The 25,783-nt window shown below is 37.7% G+C and overlaps 1 protein-coding gene across 1 annotated transcript in view; it reads right to left on the bottom strand.

Annotated features, from left to right (window-relative positions):
- The window catches only part of KIF26A (kinesin family member 26A), a 177,785-nt gene that overhangs the window by 99,067 nt on the left and 52,935 nt on the right, over nt 1-25,783 (bottom strand). Inside the window, exon 3 of the mRNA XM_070931581.1 lies at nt 11,598-12,113. Within this exon, the coding sequence (XP_070787682.1) occupies nt 11,598-12,113 (516 nt within the window). The remainder of the gene's footprint in view (nt 1-11,597; nt 12,114-25,783) is intronic.

Raw genomic sequence — 25,783 nt, 5'->3', positions numbered from 1 at the left:
TTTGTATAATCTATCCAATTTGACCTAGTCATTTGTGCCTCAAGTGAGAATTCTGGATTGATATTTTCTATGATTCATTTGTTGAGGTTTGGGGGCGGCTGTTTATGAGATTTTCAAGAATCTTCCCCCTCAAAAGTATCAACACTTTTTCTTTACTGGATTGGATTGTCACAGAAAAAAACATTTCCTGCATAATTCTGACTTGCTGATAGACATACCCTGGTATCTGGATAGCTTTGCAAGGCCTTCACTGCTACTCTACCAAGTGCTAGCCTATATCCTATTTCTTGGCTGCAAAGCTTACATTAAGATCACGAATACAACTTTATGCCATAACCAAGTGTTTTTCATTGTTTTCAGTCATGCTTAGGATTGATTGAGATGAAGAGGTGGTGGTGGTACCCTAAAGAGACAAGAAACAGTAATACATCAATTTTCCTCTCACACTTCACTTCAATAGCTCATTATCCTTCTACTGTATGACCAACCCTTAATCACAGAGATCTGAGGATAGGGATTTGCTTCAGAGTCAAAAACACTTTTCAGAATCACAGACCCTCAGAGCCACTAATATTATGTGCCCCTTGTGGGGCAGATCAATAAGGAGCAGTCATATCAATGGAGATTTTTTTTTTTCCTGTGAGGAATGGCTCAACAAAAGATAGCCTTCTGGTGTATACAGATACAGAGTTTATTCAGCTTAATAAATACAGGCTGGAAAAAAGGGACAAGGTTGAGAAAGATAAGTGATACCAAAAATGCAAAAGGGTTACTTCCATCTCCTTTCCTGGCTCTATCACCTTCTCTTGAGATGAACAGCTATATAAATTTGATTAATAAATAAATAAATGAAATGAAATCTCTTTGATTACAGTGTGTGATGCATTTCTTCTGAGTCTAGATTGGGGAATCAAGACCAATTTGCTTTTTATTGTCCCATAGGCTCCAACTATGGAGCATTACCTTTAACTACCAAAGGTTACAGCCAGGTTTAAGAACTCTACTCTTTGGATGAGACACAGAGGAAGTATTGAAAGTGCAAGTCAAAGTATCTTGAGAACACTGATTTCTGAGAGGAGCAGGGGTTGCTGTTGCTGGGCCTGTAATTTATAAAATTTAGGAGATAAGAATTAGGAGAGGACCAATTGTATATCAGTGACAAATATCTGTTGCATGAGTGCTTGGATGTGGGAACAGGGAGGGAGGAATACTACAGGAAATGCTATGAATCTGGAAGAAAAATTATCAGTAATTAGCAAAGGAAGATATGACAGGAGATTTGGGGTGACTGGGTAATATTTTTCAAGGTTAGTTCAGATTTTTTAAAAATCTTATGGACAATATAAACTCTGGCTGGCACTTATGGGTTGGATCTATTCATTATATGGCTCCTATAGGGAACTAATGGGGTATGCACATTTCAACAGGTAAGAAATGCATCTTTGACAAAAAGGATTATACATTTTGCCTTGGAGGAGGTGCTGGTGCATCTCCTAAAGAAACCAACTCTAGCCATATTGAATGACCATTTGAGGAAAGTATTGGACAAGGTGGTAGAAATACCAATGTAAAGACCCTGGATGAATGGGTTAATTATTAATCTAGACTTCTTTTAGATGGATTTCAGATTGAGGTGTGGAGCCGAAACTGCATCAATTCGTCTTGTGAATGTCAGTCGAGGAATGGCCTTCTTTTCTGTGTCTAGTTTACAACACTGAAGAAGCTTCACAGGTGGAAAAAGCATTGTAGCTGGTATAGGCTAGAATTTTACAATCTCAAACTATTCAGCCTTTCCAATGTACTGTTTTTCAACTGGGGTCAAACTAGAACTTTTTGCTGGTGAGAAATGGAAAATTTGGGAACTATATTTCAAATCTACCTGGAACACACGTGGTGAGAAAAACTAGGGAATAAAATGGCTCTTTGATCATTTAGGGCACTGGCCAGCACTAATCTCACTGCTGCCCTACATGACTAAGAATATGCACAAAAGAGCTGGGCATTACGGGAAAAGATTAATAGTAGTTGGCTATCATTCACAAAGTTTCAGTTATCATGAGTCATTTCATCATTCCAAAACCTAGAAATACTGAGAAGGGATCGAAAAACAGTGATGTACACCAGTAAATCTATCTTTTAAAAAGTGCAATATGAAATTCTTCATAGGTTTTGATCCTGTTCTGACTGGTGTATTGACATGCAAATCTAAAAGAGGTTAAGTAGTTTTATTACTTAGTTTAAAACATCTCACAGTGGACATAGCTATTAGAATGGAAATGTAACAAGTTTCCAAAAACAGAAATGTGCTTGCTCATGAAATAATAATAGTCACACTTTAAAATGCTTTAGCTTAAAATTCTATGATCCATGACTGTTAAATAGAATAAATATTATACAAATTTTTACTTTCCCTGTGGAATTTCGAAGGACATAAACCTTCCTGGAAGCATATAGGCTGCATATACATATTTGGCCGAGGTGTCAGTAAAATTATACACTACAATTGCTACTAAAAGTACAGTAAATGCAGTTTATGCTTTTTTCTAGAAAAATATTTCTCAGCATCAACTTTTTACTGCTCCTTGCCAATGATTCCTGTGGGGCTCATTAAAAAACAACATAAGAAGAATTTTATGATTAAACTTCATTTCTATAGAGGTTTTTAATACCTGCAGCTGCTGCATAGTCACAAGAAAACTACCACTGCTGTCTGTGTCTAAATATGCACTTCAGAGTTTTACATATTCAATACAGGTAAGCTATGCCATAAAACATCTACAGGTAAGGATTTTGTACCTATTATTTCAACATTGCACTGTTGGTGATATTGTAGTGTATGTATGTATGTATGTATGTATGTATGTATGTATGTGTGTATGTATGTGTATGTGTGTATATATATATTCCTTCCATTCAACTGTGTCCAATTGTATGTATGTATGTATGTGTGTGTGTGTGTGTGTGTGTGTGTGTGTGTGTGTGTGTATATATATATATATATATATATATATATATATATATATATATATATATATATATATATATATATATATATTTCTTTTTTCATAGGCTTTTATGTGCATATTCTTTCTAGCCAGGTTCCACCTATGTAAGCTAAGTTGTTCTTCAGCCCTAGTTCTGTGAAATCTCATTCACAAGTTTCTGGGCTTTTTGTATCCTGCTGAAAAGCAACAACTCTGTGCTGCAATTTAAGAATTGGAAAAGATGTGTCCCCACCCAATAGCCTTTTGCAGCACAGAGTTGTTGCTTTTCAGCAGGATACAAAAAGCCCAGAACTAGGGCTGAAGAACAACTTAGCTTACATAGGTGGAACCTGGCTAGAAAGAATATGTGTATATACATATGTATGTATGTATTTCTCTTTAGCCAGGTTCTACCTACGTAAACCAAGATATTATGCAGCCCTAGTTCAGTGCCAGTTCTGGCTGCCAGAAGAAAAAAATAGCCCAGAAACTCGTGAATTGTGATTTCACTGAACTAGGGCTGCATAATATCTTGGTTTACGTAGGTAGAACCTGGCTAAAGAGAAATACACATAAAACCTACAAAAAAGAAAGAAAAACATATATGTATGTATGTATGTATGTATGTATGTATGTATGTATGTATGTATGTATTCCTTCCATTCAACTGTGTCCAATTGTCCCTGCAGTTTTCTTGGCAATATTTTTCAGAAATTGTTAACCACTGCCTCCTTCCTAGGGCTGAAGGAAAGTGACTGGCTCAGTTGGCTTCATGCCTATGGCAGGACTACAATTCACAGTCTACTGGTTTCTATCCTGATGCCTTAATCACTACACCAACCTGGTTCTCATTGTACTATATATTACTATATAATTTTCAAGTAAATTTCTCCCCATGTTACTTGTATTATAGAATCCCAGGGACATTTTAGCTATTAATGGCCTTATGTCAGACCATCATAGCAAGCCAGGATGATTTTCTAAACTGCTAATGAGGAGCCAAAGTGAAATGGATTCCTCAAAGCAGCTTCCAAGCCTGTGGAAATATTGGTCATGCTGGGCTGAGAATCAGATAACTGATCAGAAGCACAATATTGGATGGAAAGGCTCCTTGGGAGAAATGTTCTGGATCTGTTTTGTTTCTGAACTACGCAAGTTGGATTCAGATGGAGGCTTGTATCCTACATCAGAAAGTTTACCACTTGGAAATAATCTAGTGATGAAAACAACACCCACACTTTGTATATTCCTGTAACCAGTTTTATCTTGAAATTTTAAACTGCTTTTCTGGATTTTGACATTTTATACCTAATTTTGCTTTATCTTGATTTTCTGGCTTTTGTTTGGCTTAACAAAAATACTGGCATTCCCTTAGATCAATTTGTGGTTATATTCCTTGTCTGCCTCTTGTATTTTAGAGCAGTTCACATCCCTATGGGACAGCAGAGTTTATGGTGGAACAGGATGAAGGCTTACAAAAAAGAAACACTTGTCTTTTTTTTCTCACCTAATTATTGATCATGGAATCTGTTGTTCATTTTTCCTTTACGCAATAAAGGATATGCAGTATAAATTATCCCATTAGTCTGAATGCTAAAGGTTCAATCATACTAAAATAATCACCACAGTGTAAATCTTGACTGCTATCCAGAAAACCTCAACAAATAGTATTTGCCCTGCACCCAAACTCCTCACTCAACAATCCTGTATCCTACAAGCAATTACAGTATTTGGTAAAGATGGCTGTGGAGAAGATAGAGGCAACATACAATATATTCTTAATGATTTGTTATCAGAATAAATTCACATGGAATAATGGCAGAATCTCAAGATTCTAGTGGAAGCAATATATATTAAATCCCATCACAAAGTGGAATTATGAATTCACAAAGGCAAATACCCCGAATCCTAAATGCACAAATAAGCCAAGCATACTGAATTCTACATTTTTCCATAAATTCTTGGCCCATGCAAACAGATCTGCCTAGAAACTAGACCGCAGTGTCAGAAACTCAGGGTGGCAGATCAAGATTCCCTTATTCTTATCTCAATGGAGAAGTAGGATTTAGAAAAGTTGTCAAAGCTTTATCTCAGTTGAAAATTACAATAAATTGTAGAAACCTATAAAACAATTTGTTTGCTGATCTTTGGAGCTGTCCAAGGTCTGGCACATCTTGAATATTGCCAAAAGCATGTCATGCTTTTGGCAATATTCAATCCCTCCCTCCTGCAAAAGGCTATTGGGTGGGGACACATCTTTTCCAATTCTTAATTTGCCTCCGAAGCAGAATGTAAAAATTAAAAAAACTACAAATTTGTGCACTTCAAAACATGATGCTATTTGATTCCTGTTTTTCTTCATGAACCAACTCTATTAGCTCCATCTCCCATTTAATTTCCGCTGGAATCTGGTCATGCAGTATAGTGGTTAGGTTTCTGATGAGGAACAGAAAAACTGTAGTTCACATCTATGTTCACCCTAACTTAATGCACAGAGTTGTTATGAGGCAGGACGGGAGAGCTATGCATGCTGTGTTGAACTCCATGGATGAAAGATGACAAACCAATAACATGTAATATAAATTCAACCAAGCCTTGATATCTGTAGTTGGGGTTCACTGAACCTAATTGGATTAAGTTAACTCTTTTCTTTTCACAAATTGTTGAGTCCAATACCTTCCCCCAAATTTTATTTTATTTTTTTTAATTAAAGGAAGCTCGTGATTCTTTCAAGAGATTTCTCAGAATACAATTCAGGAACTTTTAAATCTGTCTGCTTATGGTTGGTAGGCACGGAATTCAACACAACAGTCAATATATATGAAGTCACCCTTCTAGTTAATTTTTTTAAATTGTTTTAAAGTAGGTAATCAGCCTGGATTTACTCCTTTAAAATACCTTTAATTGTATACAAGTGCTATTTTAAAAATCCTTATTAAATCCCTCAATAATTGTTCCTTAGTTGCAGCAGAAAATTACCTCATCTTAGTTTCAAAAGTTCTATTTATATGCCTAATAATCCCATCATTGATTACTGTGACTATATTCTAATTATAAATCCATTACTGCCTGAAAAGTGAAATAAAATCAATAGCACACATAAAGAGGAAAAAGGGAGAATTAAAACTTCACTGTGCTATTATATACAGATTCTGTCATGAAACAATTCCATGTTATTAACAGGAGTATAATAAATATCTTTCAATTAGTACACCAAAATTGTTCTTGAGATGTACAACAAAAATGTTGCTTTTTTGAGTTGAACTCAACTCCTGGGGACTTTCATAACTGTACAGGTGTAGTTTCCTTGGCAACATCAAAGAAGTGGTTTAACTTGTGAAACATGACAGTCTTGCACTGGTTTTTGCACAACCAGAAATAGAATAAATGCAAAAATAGTTGTCTTATGTCGCAAAAGGTGTGTGTTATAATATTCACTGAAACCGAAAGTGATATGGCTTGTTTGCCACATCTATTTCTTAGAATATTTATTTTATTTTATTTGCCACCCATCTCACAATTCAGGTGACTGAATGGCAATATTAACTATTATAATTTTTGTTGTTAGTTGTGAAGTCGTGTCGAACCCATCATGACCCTATGGACAACGTTCCTCCAGGCTTCCTGTCCTCTGGAATCCATTTGAGCTCATGCCTACTGCTTCAGTAACTCCATCCAGCCACCTCATTCTCTGTCGTCCCCTTCTTCTTTCGCCCTCAATCGTTCCCTGCATTAGGCTCTTCTCCAGTGAGTCCTTCCTTCTCATTAGGTGGCCAAAGTATTTGAGTTTCATCTTCAGGATCTGACCTTCTAAAGAGCAGTCAGGGTTGATCTCCTCTAGAACTGACCTGTTTGATCACCTTGCAGTCCAAGGGACTCACAGGAGTCTTTTCCAGCACCATAGTTCAAAAGCCTCAATTCCTTGGCACTCAGCCTTTCTTATGGTCCAACTGGGAAAACTGGGAACACCATAGCCTTGACTATATGCACTTTGTTGGCAGGGTGATGTTTCTGCTATTTAGTATGCTGTCTAGATTTGCCATAGCCTTCCTCCCCAGAAGCCAGTGTCTTTTAATTTCTTGGCTGCAGTCCAGGTGTGGGTTCCACTTACCTTTACTATCAGTTCGCAGTGGGAGCGCGTGCACTTCTGCGCAAGCACAGATCACCCATGATGACGTCGTGGTGGGTGGGCAGAGCCTCCTGCTGGTTTTACTACCGGTTCTATAGAACCGGACCGAATCGGGAGCAACCCATCACTGCTGCAGTCCCCATCTGCGGTGATCTTGGAGCCCAGGAAAATAAAATGGGTTACTCCCTCCATTTCTTCCCCATCTATTTGCCAGGAATTGAGAGGGCCGGATGCCATGATCTTAGTTTTCTTAATGTTGAGTTTCAACATTTTGCACTCTTTTTCTTCACCCGCATCAAGAAGCTCTTTAGTTCCTCTTCACTTTCTGCCATTAGAGTGGTATCATCTGCATATCTGAGGTTGTTGATATTTCTCCCGGCAATCTTATGTAGTTTTAGTTTTCATCCCTCCAAAGACTTTACAGTAACTTAACTATCATCACAATCTATTAGCTTGCAGACAACATAAACATTATTAAAATAAAGAATTCTTACCCATTTAGTGGTTTGGGGGTTTCTTGGGAGGGGAGTTGGGAGATTGATAAATTATTTCTGTTGTATTATATCTAAATCCAATGTTGGTCTCAAGGTTCTACAAATTTATTTTAAAGAAAATTTGAAACCTTTTTATTTCAACATGCTTTTGGTTTTATCTGACTGATTGTGGACACTAACCTTGGTCTGATTTAGAGTTTATCTTTCATTTTTGTGATTTTGATTTTGTCATTGTTCTGGTTTATTTATTCTATGGGGGTATTTTTGTTGATATGACACACTTTGAGACTAGACCAGAACATAAATAAATAAACAAAATATGATTAGTACTGGCTCTACCCCAACATGATTAATTCTGTTCCATTTTTCTCAAACTATCATGTGATTGACCTGCTCAAAAACTCTGCATTCGTAACCATCCAATGAACTATTATTGAGTGACTGTGCTTCAAAAAAGTGCATCCTTTTATACCAAATACCGATAAAAGAAACAAAGAACTGAAGAGATCTTTGAGGGCCATCGATGCACACACTTGCTCATTCATAAAAATCCAGAAAGGATGGAGAAAAATTGTGGGTACTCACCTAGACAACATGCAAAACCAGAGACATTTAGGGGAGCTCAGAGATTCATACGCAACTTTAAGAAAGCCACATTGTCCTTTTTTTCCTTGTAGCAATAGCACTTAGACTTATATACCACTTTACAGTGCTTTACAGCCCTCTCTAAATGGTTTACAGAGTCAGCATGTTGCCCCCAACAATCTGGGTCCTCATTTTACCCATCTTGGAAGGATGGAAGGCTGAGTCAATCTTAAACCTGGTGAGATTTGAACTGGCAGTCAGCAGAAGTAGCCTGCAGTACTGCATTCTAACCACTGTGCTACTGTGGCTCTCTTGTATGTGATATATTAATACATTATAAGGGAATACAGCAAATAACTTTTGTTCACAGTTCATACGTTGGGCTCTTTCCAATAAATTTACAGATTTTTTTGATCAATATCTATTAGAATCTTAACTGAAACCCAACTCAAATATATTTTTTACATTCCTAAACTTTTTACTTCATTATTTCTTGAGAGTTTACTGAAACCATTTGGATCTGAACAGCTGTCATACTTCATCCAGGGATTATCTCTAAACCACACACAATTTGTATTCCAGTTTGTTAACTCTGAGGTGAATAAAAAGCTATTATGAAAATGTAGCATCCATAATTACATTCCTCAACGGACAAAGAAAATGCAGCTATTCTACACAGAAATTATTTACACAGGCATCACAAAAAATAACAAGGCTATCTTTATGACAAGTTTAACACTGGAGCACATAAAGTGGAACTGTTACAATGAGGTATTTTGCTCTCTGACGATTGCTGTAAAATTGAACAAGACAGCTTAGGCTCTCAAGCCTCATCCATCTCAGATGATACATTCAAATACCAACCATGGCCACTAATTTAAATGTAAGACAAAAAAGAAACCCTATACCGTATTTTTCAGAGTATAAGACGCACCGGAGTATAAGACGCATCTTCATTTTTGGGGAGGAAAATAAGAAAAAAGCTGATTGGTGGGTGGATTGGCCTGCTGGAATACCCCCAATCAGCTGTTCCCAGAGGTGAATTTTAGCAACAGGTTCGTTGGTTGTGAGCTCTGTGCCTTTCTTTCTTTCTTTTTTTTTCTTTTTTTTTTTTTTTGCTTTTTTTCCTGCCTCTGAAACTTCTGAAACTCTGTTTCAGAAAAAAAAATAATTTTCTGCCTCTGAAAGCCTCCGAAACAGAGTTTCAGAAAAAAAGCCTCTGAAGCTCTGTTGGGGGGCTTCTTTTCTGAAGCTTCGTTTCTGATGCTTTTTTCAGCCTCTGAAACCTCTGTTTGAGAAGCTAGGCGGGGCTACATTCGGAGTATAAGACAGATTTTCACCCTCTTTTTGGAGGGGGGGGAAGGTGCGTCTTATACTTTGAAAAATATGGTAATTTGTTGCCTATCTTCAGAATTTCTGCTCAATCCTAAATGATTAGGGCTCAGTTTCTTGGCTATATTACCATACATGCAATAATTTTACTTGGTAACCATATAAATCAATTTTGTATTGTTTTAATTGTTTTTTATATATAAGCCAATATACGATGACCATATTGCTTGTAACATACTGGTTAGCAATCTCCCACATTTTAATATTTTATGGTGAATTGTTTTCACTGTTTGAACTTGGTTTTAGGGCTTTCTGTTGACATTGTTTAACTATTTATTTATATGGATTTGGGTGGGTTTTTTTTAATTTAAACTCTGGGAGGCACCCAGTCTCACATACATGAGATGGGTTACTATATCAATTGAACACTGTGAATAAATTTATTTTCCCTTTAGAATCACAATGTTACACCACAAGTTCTTCCCCTTTGGAGCATCCATGCAACACTGCAATGCATATATAGAAAAGGAGAGGTGCTCGTGTAGAAAAGCCATTTTCATCAGCCTTACTTCCACTTTCCCTGAAACATGGCTGCCACTTACAGAAGAATGAAAATACTTCTCTCTTTTTTAAAATGAGAAACAGAAGGGAAAACCCCACTAGCATCATTCCAAGATATTTGCATTCTGGGTGATGCAGTGGTTAGAGTGCAGTACTGCAGGCTATTTCTGCTGACTTCCGGCTGCCTGCAATTTGGCAGTTCAAATCCCACCAGGCTCAAGGTTGACTCAGCCTTCCATTCTTCCAAGATTGGTAAAATGAGGACCCAAATTGTTGGAGGCAATATGCTGACCCTGTAAAACTGCTTAGAGAGGGCTGTAAAGCACTGTAAAGCAGTATATAAGCCTAAGTGCTATTGCTATTGCTATTGCTATTCTGTAAGTAAAGTATGGAAATGACAACTCTGATATTAGCTCTTGAATTACAGGTAGTCCTTAACTTACAACCATTTGTTTAGCATTGTTCAATGTTACAACAGCACTGAAAAAAGTGACTTACAACTGGACCTCAACTTATGACCATTGCAGCAGCATCCTCATGGTTCCCCCCTCCCTTGGTCACTTGATAAAAATTTGAGTGTTTGACAACTGGCATGTATTTATGACAGTTACAATGTCCCATGGTCACCATTTGCAATCTTCTGAGTTGATTTCCAAAATGCAAAGTCAATGGGTGAAGCCATATTCACTCAATATGGCTGCAGTGATTTGCTTAACAACCCTGGCAAAAATGGTCATAAAATTGGGTGTGACTCACTTAAAAACTGCCTTGCATAGCAACAGAAATTCTGGTGCCAGTTATGGTTATAAGTTGTGGACTATCTGTATTCTATCTTTTGGAAAAGGGGTAGAAGGTGAAAAGCACTGGGAACTCCCAGGTTTCAGACACGTATAGTATTTGAAATGATCAGATAGATCATTACTTTTCATTCAGGACAGTAAAACGAATCAGTTATCATGCCAGTTTGCTGTAGCAGTTACAAGACTGGCCTAGAAATCATGAGACTATGAGTTCTAGTCTCATTTTAGGCATGAAAGGCAGCTGGATGCCCTTGGGCCAGTCACCTGCCTCACCCATCTCATAGGATTGTTGTTTGAGGAAAATAGGAGGATCAAAAATATTAAGTATGTGTTTGCCACCCTGAATTACTTTTAAAGTAATACCGTAAAGGATAAAAATCTATTAAGTAAGTTCATTCCAAGAGATAGTTCAGCATTACATTGTAAGCCGCCCTGAGTCTCCGGAGAAGGGCGGCATATAAATCAAATTAAAAAAAAATAAAAATTACATACCCAGTTAATTGGGCCACTGATTTCATTGGTAAAGAATAATTAAATAAAAAAAACCGTGTTGACAGAATACAGAAAAAAGAAAACTAGGATTCAGTAAACATCCCAACTCCTGGACCCCTTCAGACTTTTAAAAAGCCCTGTGATAGGTAAAAGCTTTCAAGACAGAGGCAACAAAACCTGTAACTATGTGGAATATCAGAAACAGTAGGCAGTTACTTACTAGACAAGCTTGAGGAAGAAAACTGTTTACTCGGGAGATACTCCACATCCCTTCAAGGTACTGCTGAGCCTGGATCGTTACTGAGCTCAATGCCCCACTAAGGCCACTGGGAGCCACTGTCACTTGAACGCTGGAGTTTGGGAAGCCACCTGTACCTTGTGGCCACCCTAGTCCCTTCTTCCTCTCCGTCCCAGAGAAAAAGCTTGTAGTTTTGCCAGGCTGTCTACCCCCCTGTCCAGCCATGAGGGACAAGTCCCTCTGAGAAGAGACACTGACCATGTTTTGGGAGGTCAATCTTGGTATCACAGCAGCCATTGCCGCAGCATTTGTGGGGGTTTCTGTTGCCTCTTGGCAGCTGGCCTGGTCAAGATTGTGGATGACCTGGATTGCTTCTTGCTTCAGCTGATTCAGGTGGGCAGCACAAACATCACACCTGCTTTCCCCTTCACTCCTAGGTTTCTGTAAACATTCAGGCACTTGAAGCTTGTCAAAAATTAAAGCTGATAATTGTGGGTCCTGGAAAAAAAGAAACAAGAACAGAAACACAATGAGTCAAGACCAAAGAATTTTTTAACTACCTTAAAAAAGTTTTTAAAAATCAAATATTGGGGTACAAACTATATTATATTAACCAGGTTAATATAAATTATTTACTCTACTGGCCCAGACTGCCTCACCCAGAATCACAGCAGCTTCTTCCAGGCCTGAGGCAAACCTCTCTCAAATCTCTTTAATGTAATCTTGGATCTAAATGGGATATCTATTGCAAAGTCTGCATTCTGGCACTAAGCCACAATCTTTCTCCAAAAGTATAGATAAATGATTGGGCCATCTACTATGGTACAATATTTCTATTTTAACATGCAGTAGACTTTATGGTCTCCAGTGGAAGTCATTCTTACTACAGATAAATATTCTAATTGTATATGCCCAGAAGTGAGTTTAGTTTATTTTTCATTTAAAGCATACCATCCTCAAATATGTATCTAAACATTCTCTTGAGGAAAAAAATGGCCCCCAAACTGGGATGCATTTTGGGCAGATATGCTCTGTTCAATTCTGAGCTCATAACTCTAAAAATTTAAGTGTATGATTTTTGCACAAGTCTCCAGTTCAGAGATTCACAAAATTTATTACTGGAGAAATAGAATGTTTCAGAGAACTTCCAATTCTAATTCCATTTCCCCCTGGACTTTGCCAAATGCACCCCTGAAACAAGAACTTAGAAGGTTGGATAGTTTTCAGGAGTGAATCCTTCAAACTAAAAGCAATTTAAGATCTTGCAAATATAGTGCTCCAGCCTGTTTCAGGACTAGACCACCCCAGAACACTTTAAATCACTTTCATTTTGGGAGGATTTACTTCCCAAAATTTCTGAACTATTCCTGGTTTGGTGGGGGAGATTCAATATGATCGAGAAGGAAACAAAAAGTTCCAGAGTTCTCAGGAATATTCCATTCCCAGATCAAAGAATTTAGCATAACCTTGTTCTTGTTCATTGGTTTATTAGAACTTCAGAGTTCCAATTTTGTAAAAAGTAAATCTTGGCAGCCTGAAATTTCTCTATACAGTAATTTTAAAAAAACACACACTTAAAAAGAAATCTTTTAGGGTTCAAGTGTGAACTGTAACTTAGCTGTTAGATATGAGAAGAAATGCCGTTCTATACAATTTTCTCCTTGGCTGTGATTACATATGAATGTATTAGGCTATCACACACTTAAGCATCATCTGAGTCCTTGGCAGACCCTTCATAGTTGATTAATAAGCCATAATAAGCCCCATCACTCTATAATGCCCAGCGTGAAAATGATTATCAGGCACTAACAATAGAGCTTGCGGTGCACTTGATAACTGCTCGTGTACTTGCCTTTTAATTAGCTCTCCATTTAAAAAACAATGATAAGTAGGGATGGACAAATCCAGCCTGTTCAATATCACTTCACATCTCATTTTTTACATCAGTTTTTCATTCTTTTTCTGTATCACGCTATGTTTAAAAAACAAGGAGTCTGCCAGAGAATGTGCACTTTTATACATTTCTAATGTAAATATTTGGGGACACACTGTCCTAATGTAATATTTAGGAGAGGAAGCAATGTCCTTTCATGTAAATGTTATACTTTCTTCGTAATAATGTGTCAATTATATAGATTTTACCTGATTTTTTTAAAGGTAATGCATAATGCCTGTTTTTTGTAAGATAATGCCTCCAAATGTAAAAGGAGCAACAAAAACTATACATTTTCCCTCATTCCTATCAAAGTCTAATATACTTAAGTTTATCCTGCTCTGAAACTTTACTATTTGCAGATATTGCAGATAACCCTTGGTTAGTAAGCTTGTCAGACTTTTTAATTTCATTAAAAGCCTATTCAACTATTTTGGCATGAAGTGACAATGGAACAAATCATGAGTTTAAATCATGGGAAAGCAGGGCTGCTTTCAACTCTCTACAGAAATACTGCTTGTCTTCAGTCCAACTTTCTCATCATTTGCAAAATCTAGATGCATTCAATTAGGACATCTTGAGCATGCATTTTATTTGATGAGGAATTCAATTTGATGTGGTTTCTTCCATGATGATATGCACACCAAAAAGCTGACTTAACAACATCACATACTCTTCTTCCACTAAGTGAGTTTACCTCATACTTTATTTCAGACTCAGAATAACAGTGAAAGGTATCTCCTTGGACTTGCTTCCCCAATCAATGCTATTATGGAGATCAAAAACAAAGATTAAATACAGTTCTCCAACAGACCTATGCAACTTTCAAGGGCTTATTTTGAGCTCTTTATGTAGCTAACATCTTACACAGAAAAATCACAGGATAGACGAGTGGTTTCTTTTTAAATTTTAGACTGTAGGATTAATATGATGAAATGAAAGCAGACAAAGCAAATCACCTCTCTTAACTAAGACTGTTTCCAAAACATCCTTCCGAATTATCAGACCTAAGGTAAAGGTTCCCCTCGCACATATGTGCTAGTCATTCCCGACTCTAGGGAGCGGTGCTCAGCTCCATTTCAAAGCCGAAGAGCCAGCGCTGTCCGAAGACATCTCCGTGGTCATGTGGCCAGCATGACTAAACGCCAAAGGTGCACAGAATGCTGTTATCTTCCCACCAAAGATGGTCCCTATTTTTCTATTTGAATTTTTTACATGCTTTCGAACTGCTAGGTTGGCAGAAGCTGGGACAAGTAATGGGAGCTCACCCCATTACGCTGCACTAGGGATTCGAACCACTGAACTGTCGACCTTTCGATCAACAAGCTCAGCGTCTTAGCCACTGAGTCACTGCGTCCTTAATTAGCAAATCTTTCCAAAACTTGCAAATACACATAGAATTATAGAGCTGAAAGGGACCTTGGAGGTAGTCTAACCCTCTGACCCAGGGGTGGGTTCTAAATTTTTTCACTACCGGTTCTGTGGGCATGGCTTATTTTGTGGGCGTGGCTTTATGGTCATGTGACAATTCTTTAGGATTTAGCAGAGGTACTGGACTACCAGGTTTTTAACTGCTTGCAGAGCTGTACCGGTCTACTCATTTGTTTTTGGAGGCACCGGTCTACTCATTTGTTTTTGGAGGCACTGGTCTACCCATTTATTTTTGCAGGCACCAGTCTATTCATTTGTTTTCTTTTAACACTGATCAGCTGTAGGGCGGCCCTTTGAAGCCCGGGGCAAGAGTTTAAACAGTTTTTTTCCTTCTAGCCGATTAGCTGGGACTCAGGAGGCAGCAATAGATTGGGGGTGGGGCCAAATAAAAAGTAAGAATAATGCAGGGGGGCAGGGGCAAGGGGGGCAGAACCAGTTCGGTGATGTCATATCGTCACCGCTACTGGCTTGGCGGAACCGGGCCAAACCGGGAGGAACCCACCAGGGCAGACCTTCTATCATCCCAGACAAATGACTGTCCAATATTTTCTTGAAAATCTCCAGCAATGGAGCACCTGCGGCTCCTGGACCCTATTCCATTGTTAATTGCTCTCACTGTCAGGAAGTATCTTCTTAGCTCAGGTTGGATCTCTCTTTAACAAGCTTCCACCCATTGCTTCTTGTTCTACCCAAAGGAGGTTTGGAGAATAAGTTAACCTCCTCCTTTCTCACGCAGCCCCTCATGTACCAGAAGACATCTATCATGTCACCACTAATCCTTCTCTTCATTAGATTGTTGTTGTTGTTAGTCGCAAAGTCGTGTCCGACCCATCGTGACCCCATGGACAACATTCCTCCAGGCCTTCCTATCCTCTACCATCCCCCGGAGTCCATTTAAGCTCACGCCTCCGTACTTTCTGCCGGGCTCTGAAGACCTTCTTCTTTCAGCAAGCCAGGCTGGCTTAAAATTTTTAAATTGTTTTATGGGTAAGGGGTTTTAAATTGGGGAAGCCAAATGGATTTAATTATGTTTTAAATTATTTTAATTTTCATATTGTATGTATTTTAATCCTGGCTGTTCACCGCACTGAGTCCCTCTGGGAGAAGGGCGGTATAAAAATTTAATAAATTCAATTCAATTCAATTCAATGACTCCATCCAACCACCTCGTTCTCTGTTGTCCCGTTCTTCTTTTGCCCTCAATTGTTCCCAGCATTAGGCTCTTCTCCAGTAAGTCCTTCCTTCTCATTAGGTGGCCAAAGTATTTGAGTTTCATCTTCAGGATCTGACCTTCTAAAGAGCAGTCAGGGTTCATTTCCTCTAGGACTGACCGGTTTGATCACCTTGCAGTCCAAGGGAGGAGGAGGAGTCTTTGCAGGAGTCTTCTCCAGCACCATAGTTCAAAGGCCTCAATTTTTTGGTGCTCAGCCTTCCTTATTGGTCCAACTTTCACAGCCATACATTGCAACTGGGAAAATCATAGCCTTGACTATATGCACTTTTGTTGGCAGGGTGATGTCTCTGCTTTTTAGTATGCTATCTAGATTTTTTTTTTTTTAATTTGATTTATATGCCGCCCTTCTCCGGAGACTCAGGGCGGCTTACAATGCGTTATTTGCCATAACTTTCCTCCCCAGGAGCAAGCGTCTTTTAATTTCTTGACTGTAGTCCCCATCTGTGGTCACCTTGGAGCCCAGGAAAATAAAATCTGTCACTATCTCCATTTCTTCCCCATCTATTTGCCAGGAATTGAGAGGGCTGAATGCCATGATCTTAATTTTCTTAATGTTGAGTTTCAAGCCAACTTATTCATTAGGTTAGACATATCTAATTCCCATTCCTTGTATGATTTATCCTGCAGACACCTTATCATCTTAGTTGCTCTTCCCTGCACTCTTTCTAGGGTCTTTTTTGCATTGTGATGACCAGAATTTGACATAATATTCCAAGTATGGTCTTACTAGTGTGGTATGGAGAGATACTATTACTTATCATGAACTTGATGCAGCCTAGAACTGTATTGGCTTTTTTGGCAGTTGCAGCACACTGCTGACACATATTTAAGGGATGGTCCACTCAGACACCTAGATCCCTCTCACAGTTACTGATGTTGACCCAGGTACTGCCTATTCTATATATGCATGCATGCATGTATGTATGTATGTATGTCACAAATGGATTACAAGGTTGTAAAAAAGAAGAAAAGCAGATATGAGAAGGGTTCAAACCCTTTTTTCTAAAATTCAAAAGTTATTCAATTTCATGTGTATAAGAATAACATGAGGAGTAATGGGTGTATCAACAGAAAAGAATATTTGTAGCTGAGGACTGTAGTGTAATGGGTGTGTTGCCTAACATTGACATGTCCTCACTGCTTTCAAGCTGCTCTGGTTACCAGTCTGCTTCCGGCTGCAATACAAGATGATAATTATCAAGCCCTTGGTGACAGCCTTGGCTACTTGAGTGACCTCTGGCCTCCAAATGTTTCTGCCTATGCAGTGAGGTCAGGCAGAATGGGCATGCTCCAGGTCCTGTCAATTAAACAGTGTCACCTGGCAGATCCCAAGAAGTCTGCCTTCTCAGTTGCAATGGCTTGCCTTCTGGAATGACATCCCCCAGAGACTCACATTGTTTGTTCTTTAATGGCATTCAGAAAATCATTAAAAATTTGGTTGTTCTCTGAGGCCTTGGGTTGGGTGACTGCAGATCCCTATGGGGTTTTGTTTTTCTTTTAGTGTCTTTCAGTTAGTTGTGGTTTTTTCCCCTCCTATCTGTGCAGTTTTTCCTTATTAATTGTAAACTACCCAGAATCATTATCAAGTCAGGCAGCCTCAAAATTTAATTAAAATAAATAAGACATATAGCACATATGTGATTGATAAGCTCCCTTAATGTAGGCCAGCCCCCTCCGGTTACCATTCTGGTTCTCTGCAAAGTACTTAACTCCTTTTGTTTTTTATTTTCATTACTATATACTGGCTATTTAGCAATTAAAAAAAAAAGAAAGGAAAATATACCAATGAGCCAACTGACAGAACATTACTTCTGTTCCTCAATCGGTATCACAAAGGACATTTTCCAAATTGTATGTCTAAATCCAGGCAATGTAGTAAATACATCTAACATTAGCATATTCTCCTGCCAAAGTTAGATGTATCTATTAGCAGGGAATGAAACTCTTAACTATTTACCACCCCATTATTCCCTTTCCCTACAGACATATGCAAACTGTTTACCATATTAGTAAACTGATTTATGAGTTCTGCTGAAAGGTATTTTAATTATAGCTTTTCATTCTCTTTGGAACTGGAGACCTTAGGGGGAAAAGGGCTTTGAAGTTTTAAAGGAAGTTGCTGATATTCAGAGCAAAGGAAGGCCCCTCTCTAGCTACCTGCTGAGAGATGTTTTACACCTACAAGAGAAAACTAAACCTAGACTGGTCATAGCTACTAGCCATTTAAAAGGGGGGGGGATCTACTCCTGTGCAGAAGCTGAATCTCAAAAGTCAGACTGAAAAGGCTGTAATATTGTTCTGGATATCACACAAAATAACTTTGCAGTAGTATAAGTACATATTGTTAACTGGAGGGGCAGATCTGAATTAGATTGGGAAAATGTGACTGCTCTTCCCCCACTGATATATAAAATCCTTCTTCCTATTTCAAATGACTTGGGAGAAGAATCTCCCATGTCATATATAAACTATGATAATATGCATTCTATCCTAAAATCCATTTATAATAAGTAAACAACAGGTAGTCCTTGATTTACAACCATAATTGAGCCCCAAATTTCTGTTGCTCGGTGAGACAGGTGTTAGGTGAGGGTGCCTCATTTGATGACCTTTCTTACCTCAGTTGTTAAGTGAATCACTGCAATTGTTAAGTTAGTAGCATAGTTGTTAAGTGAATCTGGCTAACCCATTGACTTTGCTTGACAGAAGGTCACAAAAGCTGATTACATGACCACAAGACATTGCAGCTGTCATAAATATGAACCACTTGCCAAGCGTCTGAATTTTGATCACTTGACCATGGGGATCCTGCAATGGTCGTAAGTGTGAAAAACGGTCATAAGTCACTTTTTTCAGTGCCGTTGTAACTTCGAACAGTCACTAAACGAACTGTTGTAAGTTGAGGACTACCTCTACCATTAGACTGTTATTCATATAAGAAAGTTTCTGTTGTATCTCTGTCTACTGAATGCGTACTTATTGGGACAAAGTAAAAGGGATTTCTAGTTTTCCAGACATAACATGCATCCACTGAAGAGGTTTCTTTATTAGACTTGGTGGCATTCTGATCCAGCAAAGGAGCTCTTCTGCACACAGAAGACATGGAGGTCCACTACCATATTCCTTCAGCAGAAGAAAATCTTCCTAACTAACCATTCATAAAGTACTGGATGTGTCAGTCTATGATTAAGCCAAAGGCAGATGGCAAGTATGTTCTAGAGTTGCACTTGCACTTGTTTGATACTTGAAATGCCTTGGCCCTTACTTCTATTTTTGGGAGCCCATCTTCAATTTCCACACCAAGAAGCAACTAGCATAGTCTTCAGTAAGTGTAACTCAACATGTTATGGAAAATAGCCAGCATGCATATTAGTATAGTGAAGAAGTGCAATACTGAGTTGTTAACCCTTTTCACAAACAAAATAGTAGCCAGTAAACCCAGGGAAATGCTGGGAAAGACTGAGGGCAAAAGAAGAAAGGGACAACAGAGAATGAGGTGGCTGGATGGAGTCACTGAAGCAGCAGGCGTGAGCTTAAATGGACTCCAGAGGATGGTAGAGGACAGGAAAGCCTGGAGGAACATTGTCCAAGGGGTCGCGATGGGTCAGACACAACTTCACAACTAACAAAAAACCCAGGGAAAATCAGATGCAGTAAGGCTCAGATTAATATATCCTTTCTGCCTTGCCCATAAGCTGTTTCCTAAAATACTGAGTCTTCCTAAAAACACAAGGTCTTGACACAAGGGGAAAAGGGGAGGGGGGAGACTTAAAAGGACCAGTGTATCAAAATTTCTAACTCCCCACCGAATGATCAGATGGCAGCAAGGATGGATCTTGATGCCAGATCTGTTAAAATATTCATAGTTCACCCTCTTATCAGTGAATCTCAGGGCACAATAAAAATCAGTAAAACAATAAAAACACAACAGTAACAATAAAACCAACTACTTTCATATGAACTGCCTTGCTGGTATGTTCTTTTTCATTTTAAGTGTTATTCAACGAAATTCTCCGCTTTATACTGTTTTAGTGTGTTGCTTTGGGCTCTCTCTCGAGAAGAAAAGCAGGGCACAAATAGAATTATTGAAATAAACAAATGTTAAAATGCTTAAAGCTAAGGCCATTAAAGTAATTACCTCATGATTCAATATATATATATATATATATATATATATATATATATATATATATATATATATATATATATATATATATAATATATATATATATATATATATATATATATCATGGTGAGCTTTGGCCACCAAAACATATGCACGTCCTCTACTTTGAGTAAATCACTCCATCTTCCCTTTGAGCTAGAATAAAACCATCAGTCTTAGTCTGGCCTTAGGAAATCATGCATTTCATAGTCCAAGAATCCTAATTAAAGCAGTTCCCTGCCTCCTTCCCTCCCTCTGTCGTCTTCTTCTCATTCTCTGTTCTCAAATAATGTATTTTTCCAGTAGTGGGGTGTACAGAAGAGCCCTCTCGGCTGATTTTAATATTAGAACAGGAATATATTGGGAAACATCCTCTCACAAGTAAGATCTTAATGCATTTAGGAAGACTCAAGTATTTGGGAATGGGAGAAGCCAAAATCCAGGACTGCAATGGTTTTAAAAAGCACAGGAAAGTTTTTTAGAAAAATGATCTCCCATCCCTTGGGACTTTTCCATCTCCATATATTGTTTGCCTTGTTTAAAGATTAATGTCTGCACTACATAGATATCATCCAACTAAAGCAAAATCAGTTTTACTGTAAGATTGTTGGCAGACATTTCCCCAGAATTTACTCTTTTTCCATTCTATGAAACTGTACAGTTGAGAAAGAATAGAGATTATCTAGCCGAGTCTGCCAAATAGCCAAGAATTATTGTAATCTGTGCTGTTCCACTGTGCAAAATGCAGTTGGGAACGCTCTCTAATTCTAACTCCTTAAACTGGGGGATCCCAGTTGAATAGAAAACCAGTGGACTAAAGGGAAATATCCACAAACTTAGGGGAGGCTTGAGGTTATCTTGATTGGCAGGGGGACAACAGACCCAGAAACAAAGTAGAATGAAACATAGTGGCTGGAATCCAGAAGCACTTTCGGCTGCATCAATTACACAATGTAATCCTATCCGTAACATCTTTTTAAAAAATCTACAAAGAAGATTAAATGTCTGAGAGACAAATTCTCATCTTCTTTCGGGCATGCTAGTTTTCAATATGCAAAAAATGTCTTTTGTCTGGGGGAGGTTTTGGTTAGATAGGCTCCTGAGGTGTTCTACTTACTCAGGGGAACTAAGCCTCAGTTTATAGGGCTGTTTATAAAAAGAAGCTAAAATATGCAACATCAATATAACCCCTGGCGTTCTCTACGGGGAGTATCCCCCTTTCCCAAAGCAGCCAAACATATGCCTCTGGAACATAAAGATAGCATGTGAGGATATGCAGAAAGATCCCTATTTTCCAGGAGTATTACTTCCTCAATAAGTTGTAAAATCCCTTTAAAATAATCACCTTTTGTTTTTCTTCTGTAATAATGAAATAACGAGAGGCAAGGGCCCTTTTTCCAGCTGTTCCAACCCTCCATCCTGCACCTTGGCTCCTATGGAGGCCCCAGCTGTATAGGGTGATTACTTTTATTTTCCCACTTGGTGCAACAAAAACACCTGGATAATGGATGGGCGTAAAGGAAACACAAGTTACTGTTAGAAACATCAAATGTGACTTTAAACATTCAGCCAGCCCTGTTAAAGACATTTTATTGCCTTGTGACAATCCTTGCCCCCATCATCCCTGGATAATCTTCTCACCACCACCAGGAATTCTTCACCTTTAACAGCCTGACTTCCATATAAAACCTTATATGGAAGTGACACCCTCCAGTTTTACACAAGGAAGACATTAAAATCTGCAACAAATGCTACCAAAGGTGCTATAAGAAAGAGGAGGGAGGTGGGGAAAAGAGGAAGCCAAAGTAGAAGAAGAAGAAAAGAATAACAAGGGAAACCTAAACATATTGTCAGGGAATAATTCTGCACTTAACTATGCTTTTAAAACTATGAAAGGATTTCTCTCTCTTATGCTGTTACTGAAAGTACATCCCACAGGATGCAGTGAACTTTCGGCCTGCTATTTTAACAATTCTAACAGAATTTTCACCCATCCTCATATAGTATCTGGAGCTCATCAATGGTGTCCGCTTGAAGTTGCAGATAGATATAATAGAAAAATACAGGATAGACATGATCCTCAGGGATCTACTACCGGGCTACATTCCTTCTTGCCTGTATCAGTAAACAGAAACCCATATGACTGATATATGAGGATAGTACATCTCTATCAGAAGAAGTGTTTCGGTCATATTTAAGTGAAGACATGGATAGTTTATCTGTGGCTTTGGCAGTAGAATGTAATAATCAATAAGGGTAAGAGCAAGAGATTGGTTATAATGACTTGCCTCCATTAGTTGTGAATGTTCCAACACTAGTGGTTTTTGAGAAGAAATTGGACCACCAATTGTCTGAAATGGTAAAGGGCTTACTGCCTGAACGGGGAGTTGGACTAGGAGTTAGACCTCCAAGGTCCCTTCCAATTCTGTTATTCTGTAGAACACAACTAGGCTTTCTGCTTTCATTTTTCCCTGTTGCATTTTTCCTTGCTACCTGACTCATGAGAAAAGAAGCAAACATCTGGCCAACCATTATAGAACTGTGAATTTTTGTCTTATAAGTAAATGAAGTTTGATAGCCTTCTACAGCACATACACCAGTGGTGGGTTGCTCCCGGTTCGGTCCGGTTCTATAGAACCGGTAGTAAAACTGGTGGGAAGCTCCGCCCACCCTCCACGACATCATCATGGGTGATCTGCACATGTGAACGGACAGTAAAGGTAAGTAGAACCCACCCCTGACACACACCTAGTAAAACATAGTGTTATCACTTGTGATCATTAGTGATCAGTTACAACATGATGATCACTTTACATTTATAATAACCTCCAAACACCCCATGGTGGGAAATTATGAATGATAATTGACTCTATAAGTACTCACTCTAGCTAGGGGGGAAAAAAATCTGACACATGGGCAGGCAGTTCCCATTCGTAACAGCTTCATTCAGTCCCTGGCTGTTGCCTGAGCATCTCAGATGCCACTGACTGCAAGAGATCAAAACATATACAGGTGACAGCTCTACCCTACCTTAAGACATCTGCATGTGGCACTCAAATTTCCTTTGGGAAGAAGTTACAAATACTAATTTGAAAACTGTCATTCTTTTTAATCCGTGAAAAGACCAAACCACAGTATGACTCTGGAGAAAGCATGAAAAATAATATATAATATATTTATTCATTCAAAGTTCTCTGAGTTACATACATAGATTAAAAAAATACCTTACAAAAGAAAAAATAAAAATACATGTAAGACGTAAAATCAATTTAAACCAGCAAGCCCAAAAGAAACCCAAAGAAAACAACGAATTCAATAAACAAGCATTTCAAAATGCTGGAAAAAGGTTGCCCAGATACAAACAGAGAAAGTTAAAGATGTGCTTAAATATTTTCCACTGAATTCTGTCAAACTTTGAAAAGATCAGCTTTGGGTATTCTCATCTGTCCTATTACCTATTTTCTTAGATTGTTATGACTATAACTTGTTGTTGTATCTAATAATTTATGTTGATTGCTTTTTTAGTATCCTATTATGATTTATGTTGATTCCTTTAGTATCCTATGACTATCACTGAGTGTTGCATCTATGATTTATGATGATTGTATTTTATGATTATGATTATCATTTGTTGTGTGTATGTACACTGAGAGCTTATGCATTGAAGACAAATTCCTTTTGTGTGTCTAATCACACTTGGCCAATCAAGAATTCTATTCTATTCTATTCTATTAGTATGGCCAAAAATTTAGCTGCTTAATTCAATTTGGGAACTTTAGAAACAAACAAAATTTGGGTTAAAAATGTACTTACTGTTCACCAATATAACTCTTAGTGTTTGTAGTATCTAGTAAAGCCTGGAAAGAGTTCTCATCACTAACAGAATCATTTTGTGACAGTGTTTACATGTACATGTGTATGTATGAGAGAGTATTATTAAACTGGATCATTTGTCACTGTAAAGCAAGAAGAATCAATTGACAATTCTGTCATATATATCTAAAACAAAAGGTCTTTAAAAACCATCTGGACCACCAACTTTGAAGGATAAACCAGGAAAAGTAGCAAATTGGCAGATCCTAAAAACATTGGAATAGTCCCATCCAATCCAACCAAACTATTTCAAAGTGTAAAATTTCACAAGTAAGCATTCTTAAATACCTAACATCTCACACTGAAAAATCACACTGAAGTTCTTTTCCCATCAATAACAGAAGAAAGAAAGGTTGTGACCAACCTTACATAGTTATTTTGCTTTTAATTCATTTTATTCTTTCAATTAAAGCTGTTTTATATGCTAAAATTGCCAACAAAATGATCAGTTTAGTATAAGTGTAAATTAGTTTTGTGCATTTCATCAATGTTACCAATTGGAATGAGCAAGATTGTTTTCAAAGCAATTTGTAGACTATTGGAGACTATTAAACCAAATACACATTCCATGCAACTTATGGCAGCTAACTAGAGAGTCTGCAAATATTCCAATTTTGTTAGCTTCCTGTTATTCCTAAATCAAAGAGACCATCAATAATTGGATGACAATATATGGAAAGTAAACTGCACTTGTCGCAATGGGCATAAATTGTGTTAGCTACTTCAATCACTTTTTAAAATGAAAACTCTCATAATCTTGTAAAAAGAAAGAGAGGGGGAGAGAGGGAGAGGGAGGGAGGGAGAAGGAGAGAGAGAATAAAGAGAGAGAATAGAGAGAATGTCATTCATGCTCAGAGTGCTGTAAAATATTATGGAGCGCTATATAAATCTAAGTGCTATTGCTATTCCTAATTCAATGGGATTGTTCTGTGAATGATAATAGCTAAAGCAGAGTATTTCTGTTATGTAATTTTGCACACAGAATGAATACACATAAAGATACAAATATATAAAAGCAATAAATAAATCAGTAGATAAAACACAATACAGAACAACTCTATACATTTATGTTTACTCAACCATACCTCTAGAGCCACATTTTCAATAAGAACACATACATTTTTAGCAGACTTTAGATTCTTAATTGAAATCTGCTGTTTAAGTGAAAAAATAGAATAAGAAGCAAAGGCAAAAAGTGTTCTTTATCCTGCCTAAATAATGAAAATCATGTTTTAATCCCAAGAAATAAGAATTGTTGACCATTACTAATTTAAATTGAATTCTATGGATTTAAATAGAAACTTTCTTTAAATTATAGCATATGTTGCAAACCTAGTACTAATCTATTTTTTATTTTGAAATTGGACCATGTTGAAACGGATATTAATAAAATCTTATAACCACTATAAATTATTTTCCAAACTTTTATCTAAGAAAGAGTAATGTCTATATATATATGTATGTAGATGTGTTCAATATAAGTATGTGTAGACATGCTAGTTTTCTTAATACACACACACTTCCCAGAAAAA

Source organism: Pituophis catenifer, unplaced genomic scaffold (assembly GCF_029215685.1).
Source record: "Pituophis catenifer annectens isolate HBS135680 unplaced genomic scaffold, rPitCat1.0.hap2 SCAF_1, whole genome shotgun sequence".
Taxonomy (NCBI): Eukaryota; Metazoa; Chordata; class Lepidosauria; order Squamata; family Colubridae; genus Pituophis; species Pituophis catenifer.
The sequence above is the reverse complement of the archived record's forward strand: the minus strand, read 5'-3'. Positions and strand labels throughout refer to the sequence as shown.